The 11,430-nt window shown below is 43.0% G+C and overlaps 1 protein-coding gene across 1 annotated transcript; it reads left to right on the forward strand.

The window, feature by feature from the left end:
- Positions 1–7,885: 7,885 nt before the first annotated feature.
- LOC117186389 (G2/mitotic-specific cyclin-B-like) lies at positions 7,886–10,093 on the forward strand. Its single transcript, XM_033387124.1, has one exon. It carries the CDS (start codon positions 8,887–8,889, stop codon positions 9,916–9,918), a length of 1,032 nt encoding a protein of 343 aa, XP_033243015.1. The 5' UTR covers positions 7,886–8,886; the 3' UTR covers positions 9,919–10,093.
- The last annotated feature ends 1,337 nt before the right edge of the window (positions 10,094–11,430 follow it).

Here is an 11,430-nt window from a genome sequence, read left to right on the forward strand (position 1 = left end):
AGGTCAACATTTCCATTCAATACGAAATTAATGATCATTACCAAATTCAAACACTTTCCTTGACGAGCTCGTTGGGCCCAATGAACTGCTTCGGTAGCTGTGGAACAATATTAATTATATAAAAATAGTAAAGAATTAAAGAATGATATTTTGGCCGACATTGCCAGAGTGAATCAAGGCTTAACATTGAGTGGATTAGGAAAGGACTTAAGACATATGATAAAGAAATTAATTCTATAGGAAAGATATTCCTTAATATAACTGTATATGTTTATATGATTTTTCATTTAAAGTCAAATTTAATTGAAGTGCAAACACAAGAATGCAAGCAAAAGAAAAGAACAAGACAAAGCAAAGAGAATGTCGATGATCAAATTAATGCACGTTTATGTGTGTGCATACGCACGCATATGTCCGAATTCTCTTCGAACGAAAGCTCGCTCTTGGCGTGTGAGCTATCACGCTCTCCCTTTCATTACGCTGCACCGCTGCTATACCCTGCTATTTCGCGGGTATGTTCGTACTCACGAATCGATGATCACATGTCCACGACCCAGGTCACCCTAAATTCCGATTCCTGTTCTTGTATTCACATCTTCTGCACAATTTTAGCTGACATAAATTTCCAATTTCCTAGGCGTTGTCGATTCCGCATCAAGGATGTTGAGTTTCATCTCGCAAGATACGCTTATAGGGCATTCAAAGGTCGATACAGATCGTCCGTACAACGGAAACGCTGGTAATTCGAAGCGGCCAAAAATAAGACACTGGAGGTTGCGTGGGGGGGTTAGGCGTGAGAGCGCCAAAGCACGGCAGACCTCCAGTGACCAAGAAATTCTGTAATAGATTCGGAATTTAGTGAATGTACCAAACCTGCTTTCCTCTATAATCACCTTCTTTTTCTCTACGTAGCACTTTGCACTTTCACCACACAATATAGCTTGATCTTGCTTTTTAGTCGATTCTCCGCCGACTTGCAGTTATGTAATTTGGTATGTATTATGTAATACAGGGACACGTGAACTTCCACTAGAGTTTGCCACTATTGGCACAGGCACAACCGAAGTGTTTTGGGAGAAAAATGGAATTGATCCGCGTGTTCACCGTCGCTGTCGGCTTAAGCGGCATAGACGAGCTTTAACGGGACCCTTCCATGGAATTCGGTCTCGAGAGACGAAAAAGAACATTCGAGCAATTAAAGCTCCATATTCAAAGTAGCTGTTTTTAAAGCCTTGGTGTTCGAACTAATCAAGTTGGCGCGTGATTTGAATCTGCTTTATATCTGGGAAATTATTAGGGAATTTAATCTGGGTTTGCTTCACTGGCCACTACACTCTCCACCACCAGATTATGTCCCGGAGTGATCGACAGGGATCGTAATCGAAAAGAAAAGAAGGACAGTGAATTAGCGGGTTTGAATATCCTTTACGTGGTATACTCCCATTTTCTTTCCTTTCTCGTTCGATAATTCGTAATAAACAGGACTTAGCTTTTTCGTTACTGTTGCTGTCACAAACACCTGCGCTAATTTATGGCTGAATTGTTTAGACGCGTTGCTTTGGGAGAAATTGCGAACGTAAACCTGATCTCCGACGTTGAATTGTATGTTTCTACTCCTCAAATTGTATACCCTCGCGTTGGTTGCATGAGCCTTTGCATTGTTGACCTTTGCTGCATACCTTGCCAACTGCAGAGCATCGGGGTAATTAACTCTAGAATCATCTGATAGCAAGTTAAGTTTCCTGAGCAATTCGTAATCCTTGCCATTCAAAATCATGTTTTGCCCAAACGTAAGGAAGTAAGGAGAATATCCGGTGGTTGTATGTAGACTGGATCGAATAGGACCGTTAATCTCATTCAGTCGTTGATCCCAGGTAGTGTGATCTTTCCCCACGTACGCACGGATCGCCGCCAAAACCGATCGGTTTAAGCGCTCGCTTGCATTCGCTTGAGGCGAATAAAAAGCGGTACAAATATGTTTAATTGAAAATCGAGTTAGAAAAGCCTCAAAGAATCCTGATCGAAATTGAGAACCATTGTCCGTTAAGATGGATTCTGGCACTCCAAACGTAAAGAAAATGGAATTTTCTAAGTACTCGCAAATCTTTCCGGAAGTGAATCGTTTCACTGGACAGAGGAAATGGAATTTTGTACAATGATCCACGATTATTAATAATCCGATATTCCCTGCCTTTGAACGAGGGTATGGACCTAACAGATCCATGTAGAGTCGTTGAAACGGTCTCTCTGATTGCATTGGCTTTCCCAATGGTGGTCGTAATACTATATTGGGACTTTTGGTCTGTTTACAAATGACACAATTATTCACATACTCTCGGATTTGAACCAACATCTTGGGCCACAACAGGTATCTCTTAAGTTTTTCAACGGTTTTACCCATCCCGCCATGTGATGCGCTAGGAGAATCATGGGCTTGTTTGATAACACTACTGACTAGGCCAGAGGGTACCCATAATTTCCACGACTGGTGGTCAGATTCAGAATCTCCAATCGAAGCTTCGGTGCGTTTGTATACATAGCCATCTGTTATTTTTAAATCTGGAAGTTTCTCTTGGTTCTGCTGAATGCGTTCAATTAAATCCAGATATTCCAACGAAGTGAAATGCTCGGACTCTAAATCGATGATCGGCCCTAGATCTATAAACTCATCTACTGACGATTCATTTTGCCTTGACAGAGTGTCAGCAATAACATTTTGTGAACCCTTCCGGTGTTCAATGCGAAAATCAAAACCCTGTAACTGTATAGCCCATCGCGCGAGCCTTCCAGACAAATCCTTTTGTCGCATCAACCACTGCAATGCTGCATGGTGGTCGGTTATTACTAAGAATTCCTGGCCTTCTATGTAAGCTCGAAATTTCTTAATTCCCTTAATAACTGCTAGACATTCTAGTTCTGTAACGGAATAATTCCGTTGAGCTTTGGATAACTTAACCGACATGTATCCAATTGGCATTTCGAAGCCTTCTTCATTCTCTTGAGCTAGGACGCACCCGAGACCAAAAGAACTAGCATCACACAATAAGATGAATTTCTTAGAAAAATCAGGAGTTCTGAGGATTGGAGCTGATGTTAATCTTCGTTTCAATTCTTCAAAAGCATTGGTTGCGGTTTCATTCCATATTAAGGAAGTATTCTGTTTCTTAAGCATCTCGGTCAATGGATAGCTCACGGAGGCATAATTCTCGACGAAACGTCGATACCATCCGGATAAACCGAGAAACCGTCGTAACTGCTTTACCGTTGTTGGAATTGGGAAGTCGTTGATTGCCTTAGCATCACCTACGTCGATCGAGTGCGAAATAATGCTGGTTCTGCCCAATCCGTCTCGTTCGTACGAAGGAAAAATTTCGACGACACCTTGCAGTCTCTCCTGCTCTTTACTAGAAATTTTGTGTAACTTGGGTGAGCTTTCCTCATCCTCCGTGGGACCTATATCTAACTCAGAGACACTTTCGCTCATGAGTCGATCAGCAAGTTTAAATTTCCTAAAAAAAGTCAATTCCTAAGTAAACCTCTTGGGTTAAGTTTGGTATGATAAAAAAATCTATACTTTCCGTGAGACTACGATATGTAATAGTCGCTGTGAAAATGCCCTCAACCGAGCATTTGGTTCCGCTGGCTGTTTTAACCCTTCCCGAACACTTACGTGATTTCGGATGGTTAAGGAGAGCACGGCCGGCATTGTTGCCAACGCAACTAACCGACGCTCCAGAATCTAACAAGGCGTTGTAAACCTTGTCTTCAATCGTGATGGGTGTGTACAGACGGTTATCTCCCGTACTGAATATGGAAGCAATTAAGCATTGTCGAGTGCTAACAACTGTTTTCCAAAATTTGCGTAATCGAAGGGTAGATCTTTTAGATTTTGTCGTAGTTGATATAGTACAAAGATCGCCAAATATCCTATTTCTAGCTTTCTTGTAATTTGACAGTCTTACATGTAAGGGTAAATATCTAGTTGGTCGTTTATCCGATAAAAATCCTGAGTCCATAGCGGTTTTAGCTAAACCCTCATCTATAGTCTGACTGATGCTTTCGCTATGTTTTGGTACGGATGTGCCTACAGGGGGTTCGTTGACACATCCCGCAGCCGGTTTTCCGAAGGATGGCACTTAGAGCAACGTGGCTTGTAAACATTCTTGGTTCCACAACCGTAACAAAATATGCTTCTAGGTTCCACACAATCATCCCATCTATGCCCTATCTTATCACAATTCCAGCAGGACATCTTATTACGCATGATCGCTGATATTATTGGTTCAGGCTCCTCAAGGTGTTCCCTCTCCGGAGAGATCTCGGAGATGTTGCGCCGGTTTACAAAAGGCGTTTTGTAAGAAGGGTTTCGAAGTTCCGAATAAAATTGTTCGTGCTTTTTAACCTCTAAAAGTAATTTCTTTATCGAAGTGATATTCAAATGTAGTAACTCGTGATGAAGTGTACTTTTCGAATTGTCAATCAACAGCTTAACAAGGTCGCATTCTGGTAGGCTACGCTCGAGTCTATTCACCAACTCTTCTATACTATTCTGATAGGAATCAAAAGGTTCATTTTCCCCTTGCTTTCGTTTCGCGATTCTACGCCATATGTCGACATCAGTGGCAGCATCGTCATATTTATCCCTAAATGCCAGACAAAAAGTCTCCCACGCGAACTCTTCATGTTTACGATGGAACTGCCAGAACCAATCACCTGCTTTTGCGGATAACAATAAGTGCAAATGATCGCAAACCAGCTGGAAATTGTTTCCCAGGGTCTGTGCCGTCAAGGAACGTACCCGGTAAATAAATTCTGTGGCCGATAGACCGTCCTTACTACCGTCAAACTTTACTTTCCAGTTTTGAATAACATGTCCTACCTTTTCTGGTGAAATTGAAACTGAAGAGCGATTGCTAGTATTCCTTAAGTCTGCCTCTTGGCTTGCTCTACTCCTAACGTCTGCTGGTACATGCTGATAATTCGAAGCCTGCTCCGCAAGTCCCGATCTCAATTGAAACGAACTCAGCTGATGGCTCAATGCTGTCTCTATATGAGCGGTTAGCTTCTCCAACAACGTCTTTTGTTGGGTGCCCATCATTGACCTTACCAAATTAACAATTTCACTTTTATCCATGGCGTTAGATGAATTCAGCGATTGGCTAGTTGGGTCTGTAGGGGTAGGATTTCCCTCCCTTTGCTTAGATCTCGTTACTATATTTGACTTGGGAATAGCGCCTCTGCCTCTACCTCGAAATCTACTTCCACTTGGCCCTGGCGCATCGAGGGGAATTCCTTCAGTGTTCGAATCTCCTACCTCTGCAAGGTCCGCGTTATTTAATTCCGTCGCCAAATCAACATTTCCCCGAACTAACAATTCTGTAGTGCATAGTCCGCGACAGGTTGGACAACTCGGTGAACTCTAAAGCCAATCGGTCAAACAGGAATGGTGAAATTGATGTTGACACGGTGTCGTGGCAAACAATTGATCTTTCTCAAGTTTATCTTGGCAAATGCGACAATAGCCATGCTGATTTAATGCAGTTTCAAAGCTATTATCTTTACTGGCCATATTTCCTCTTAATTTTTTTTTTTTTTTTTTATACCCGATACTCAAAATGAGTATTGGGGTATATTAGATTTGTGGTAAAAGTGGATGTGTGTAACGTCCAGAAGGAATCGTTTCCGACCCCATAAAGTATATATATTCTTGATCAGCATCAATAGCCGAGTCGATTGAGCCCTGTCTGTCTGTCCGTCTGTCCGTCCGTCCGTCCGTCCGTCCGTCCCCTTCAGCGCCTAGTGCTCAAAGACCATAAGATCTAGAGCAACGATGTTTTGGATCCAGACTTCTGTGATATGTCACAGCTACAAAAATATTTCAAAACTTCGCCTTGCCCACTTCCGCCCCCACAAAGGACGAAAATCTGTGGCATCCACAATTTTAAAGATATGAGAAAACCAAAAACGTAGAATTGTAGATAATGACCATATCTTTAAGACTGCGGAATCTGAATTGGATCTTATTATTATTATAGCCAGCATCAAGAAAAAAATTTCATTTTTTCTCGCCCTGTCTCTCTCTAACACACACGTAGCATAGGCGGCTTTGCTTAGAGTAAAACATTAGCGCCTAGATCTCAGAGACTACAAAAGCTAGAGCAACCAAATTTGGTATCCACACTCCTAATATATCGGACCGAGACGAGTTTCTTTCAAAATTTCGCCACACCCCCTTCCGCCCCCGCAAAGGACGAAAATCTGGGGATATTCAAAAATCTCAGAGACTATTAAGGCTAGAGTAACCAAATTTGGTATCCGCACTCCTGTTAGATCTTACTATAAAACGTGTATCTCAAAGTTTCGCCCACACAAAGGACGAAAATCTGTTGCATCCACAATATTGCACATTCGAGAAAACTAAAAACGCAGAATCATAGATAATGACCATATCTATCAGATTGCTGAATCTGGATCAGATCAGATCATTTTTATAGCCAAAAGCAAGAAATCAATTTGCAGTGGCTACGCAGCGCCCGACGTCACGCTCAGACTGATTTTCTGTCTCTCTCGCACGCACTCTTTGTCGTGTCGTTTAAGATTAGCGGCGTCTGCCGGAGGAGAGCCATACTGACTTAGTATAGGGTATAACTGTAGAGTTGCGGTGTCCGCAGCAACTCACAACGTTCCACCTCGTTTGCCTTAAAACAGTCACTTTTTCCCAGAATTCAGAACTTTTTGATATTTTTTACTACCAGTATTAAACAATTTGTTTAGTTTATATAAGTTTGTGCAGTTTGGCACAACTCGTACATTTATTTTTATACCCGATACTCAAAATGAGTATTGGGGTATATTAGATTTGTGGTAAAAGTGGATGTGTGTAACGTCCAGAAGGAATCGTTTCCGACCCCATAAAGTATATATATTCTTGATCAGCATCAATAGCCGAGTCGATTGAGCCCTGTCTGTCTGTCCGTCTGTCCGTCCGTCCGTCCGTCCGTCCGTCCGTCCGTCCGTCCGTCCGTCCGTCCGTCCGTCCGTCCGTCCGTCCGTCCCCTTCAGCGCCTAGTGCTCAAAGACCATAAGATCTAGAGCAACGATGTTTTGGATCCAGACTTCTGTGATATGTCACAGCTACAAAAATATTTCAAAACTTCGCCCCGCCCACTTCCGCCCCCACAAAGGACGAAAATCTGTGGCATCCACAATTTTAAAGATATGAGAAAACCAAAAACGTAGAATTGTAGATAATGACCATATCTTTAAGACTGCGGAATCTGAATTGGATCGTATTATTATTATAGCCAGCATCAAGAAAACAATTTCATTTTTTCTCGCCCTGTCTCTCTCTAACACACACGTAGCATAGGCGGCTTTGCTTAGAGTAAAACATTAGCGCCTAGATCTCAGAGACTACAAAAGCTAGAGCAACCAAATTTGGTATCCACACTCCTAATATATCGGACCGAGACGAGTTTCTTTCAAAATTTCGCCACACCCCCTTCCGCCCCCGCAAAGGACGAAAATCTGGGGATATTCAAAAATCTCAGAGACTATTAAGGCAAGAGTAACCAAATTTGGTATCCGCACTCCTGTTAGATCTTACTATAAAACGTGTATCTCAAAGTTTCGCCCCACCCCCTTCCGCCCACACAAAGGACGAAAATCTGTTGCATCCACAATATTGCACATTCGAGAAAACTAAAAACGCAGAATCATAGATAATTGTTGAAATTTGAAGTGTAACCATAATATGATCTGTCTGGCAACGCTAATTAACATAATGTACATGAACAGCGAGAGCCTCTGTTATCTCTCGTCTCTCCTATTCGTATGTAAGTACATATGTACACATGTCATCTCTTCAGTTCTGAATAAACCACTTATGAGCACAGACGCGTCGTTCTCTATTTAATACATGACAAAAGGCGCAATACACAATAGGTTATGGGCCCAGATCACCGAAAGATCGGGCGTGTATTAAAGACAATTAAAAAACCGTGGTAGAACTGGAAGTTAATATTTTGTTTGATGCAATTGCAAATAAATCGTGCACCAGTTAGAAAGTGGCGTGTAGCAATTAAAACAAAATGAGTGTGTCTCTGCAAATTGAAAAATTGGGGGAAGACAATTACGATGTGTGGTCTATGTCCATGCGTAGTGTATTGATCACAACGGATTTGTGGACATATGTAAGTGGTAAAACCGAAAGGCCACAGGAGGAAGCAGCAGGAACACAGGAACACTTGGCACAGTGGGACAAGGCTGATCAAAAGGCGTTGGCATGTATTATATTAAATGTAAAAGCAACGCAGTTGATGCACATAAAGTCGTGCACAACGTCGAAGCAGGCGTGGCAAAAATTACGCGATGTACATGTGTCAGTGGGACCAGTGCGAAAGGTACAGTTATACCAAAAACTTTTGCGGCAAAATATGCAAAACGGTGATAACGTGGTACAATATGTAAATTCTTTCGTGGAAATTACTGAAAAGTTAGCCGAGCTAAATATCGACATTCAAGACGAGCTAAAAGTAATAATGTTGTTGTCGAGCTTGCCCAGCGGTTGGGAAAATTTCGTCGTGGCGATAGAAACACGCGACAGTCTGCCGCCGTTCGAAACGGTAAAAGTAAAAATACTTGAAGAAGGAGCACGTAAAGACGAAAGAGACGATCGTGAGCTTGCTGTACAGGCAGTGTACGCACACACACAGACTCAAAGAAACGGTGCGCGTTCGAAGAATTACGGCGCCAGTCGAAAAGACAGCAAACGAGACGGCCAGAAATCCAACGAGCATCGCGAGTTTCGAGGAAAATGCTACAAATGTAAACAAAGCGTCGTTTCGTGTGTGTTAATTGTAAATTTTTTTGGAAAATCTATTCGAAATGTATTGCGGGGCTGACGATCACGCCTCGAATAATATGGACGAGGTCCAGCTGGATAGACCGACAGTGCCCTCGAATGAGGCAGCCCCGAAACGTGCTTTTCTGGGCGCTCTACAGAACTGCGGGGACATCGTGAAGCCATCGACAATCATTCGGCCCGCCATCAAAGACATCGACGCCAAGGACGGGGGGCGCCTCGTGCTCGTCTCGGAGTATGCCAACGAAATCTACGACCATCTGTACAAGCTGGAGGCCGAGCAGCCGATCCGCAACAACCACCTGGCCGGCCATAGCGAAATCGACCACAAGATGCGTGCCATTCTGATCGACTCGATCAACCAGATGCATTGGGGGTTCCAGTTTAAGGCCGAAACCTTCCAGCTGACCGTGGCCATCATCGATCGCTATCTGCAGGCGGTCCAGAACACGGAGCGCGACAACCTGCAGCTGGTGGGCGTGACGGCCCTCATCATTGCCGCCAAATACGAGGAGACGGTCCAGAAAAACATTAACCACTTTGTCTCCATCACCGATGAAACCTACTCGGCCAGTGAGATCCGCGCGATGGAGCTGCAGGTTCTCCGGGCCATCGATTACAATTTGTCGCGTCCGCTGCCGATTAATTTCCTGCGGCGCTTCACGAAGGCCGCTGGGGCCCAACGTGAGCACCACATCATGTCCAAGTATTTTGTGGAATTGGCTTCACTTGACTACGATTTGGCCAGTCGCAAGCCATCAGAGATTGCTGCTGCTGCTCTGTTCCTGTCGCTGCACTTGCTCAATGGCAACCACCTCGCCGGCACTGGCTTCAACGACCAGCTCTGGACACCGACTCTGGCTCACTACTCCCGCTACACGGCCGCCCACCTGCGGCCCATCACGCGGCAGATCGCCAAGTTGGCGCGCGAGGCACCGCAGGCGGAGCTGCAGGCCCTCCACAAAAAACACCAAGGCTTGCAGTTCTTTGAGATCGCAAACAGGCCCGAGCTGAGCGGCCCCCTGATTAACTCCATTGTGGGCCAAAACAACTAATTTTGTGACTCCCCAAATGTTTAAATTTTGATTTTTTCTTAGTTTTAATTTCAAATTTTTGACGTTATTGATTGTTACTTGTTTTATATTTTGTATTCGAGTTTAAGTTTTTTTGGAACTGGTTCATTCGTTCAATGCTTTAAGATCAAATATATTATAACATCAAAATATAGAATTGCGAAACGTGTTGTATGTGCCGGATTTAAAAATGCATTTTTTGTCGGTAAGCAAAGCAGCCGAGTTCGGGAATGTCACTACATTCGGAAATTCAGAAGCTTTAGTGCGAAATAAACATGGACATATAATGTTGCGAGCGGTACAAGAAAACAATTTATACGTGTATGGAGTGGAAAAAACCACTGATGCAGTGCATTTGATATCCGATATATCTCTTGCAAAAAAATGGCATAGCCGCTACGGGCATTTAAATTTTCAAAATTTAAAGAATCTTTGTGAGAAAGAACGTGTAATCGGGATGAAAATTAAAAACGTATCCGTAAACACAAATTGCGACACATGCAATAAGGCTAAAATATGTGCATTGCCGTTCCCACAAAAGGCAGAACGTGTTACGAAAAGTGTTCTCGAATTGATCCATACCGACGTATGCGGACCTATGAATGTTTAATCTCTGGCTGGAAATCGTTATTTTGTTACATTTATAGACGATTACTCGCGAAAAATTCACGTATATTTTATGCGCGCCAAAAATGAAGTTTTTGAGAAATTTAAAATGTATAAAAGTTATGTTGAGTGCCAAACCGAAAAAACAATCAAAGCCTTGCGAAGCGATAACGGTACTGAGTACATAAACAATGAATTTACAAATTTTTTAAATGCGTGCGGAATAAAAAGAGAACTAACGGTGCCTTACACACCTCAGCAAAACGGCGTTGCTGAGCGCGCAAATCGTACAATCGTTGAAATGGCTAGGAGTATGTTAATTCATGCAAATTTAAAAGAATTTTTGTGGGCTGAAGCCGTTCAAACTGCAGTATATTTGAGAAATAGATGTCCGACCAGAGCGTTAAATGGATGCACCCCCTTCGAGGCTTGGAACAAGCGCAAGCCGTCGGTAAACCATCTGAAAATATTTGGTTCACGCGCATTTGCACTGGAAAAAACCAAAAAAGGCAAATTCGTTGCAAAAGGAAAGGAGTACATTTTTGTTGGCTACTCTTTTGCAGCAAAAGCATATCGTTTATATGACCAAGAAAAGCGAATGATAGTGGAACGCCGAGACGTCAAAATTGTGGAGGGTGAGTTCGTCAAGGAAGTAAATGATATTTACGAAAATAGAGATCAGACTGAGGATCTTGCAAAAATCATCATACGCTTTGAGTCAAACGAAGAACCTGTGCAGGTACAAACTGTTGTTGAGCCCGAAGACGAAACGATTAGCAACATTGACAACAGCGATGATGATGAGGAGGAGTACTTCGTAAGTGCAAGCGATCCAGAACAGAGCCGCAGCTCAGATGAAGAAGACATCCCACAAATACGTGACCCAGG

Source organism: Drosophila miranda, chromosome XR, assembly GCF_003369915.1.
Source record: "Drosophila miranda strain MSH22 chromosome XR, D.miranda_PacBio2.1, whole genome shotgun sequence".
In the NCBI taxonomy this organism is placed as follows: domain Eukaryota; kingdom Metazoa; phylum Arthropoda; class Insecta; order Diptera; family Drosophilidae; genus Drosophila; species Drosophila miranda.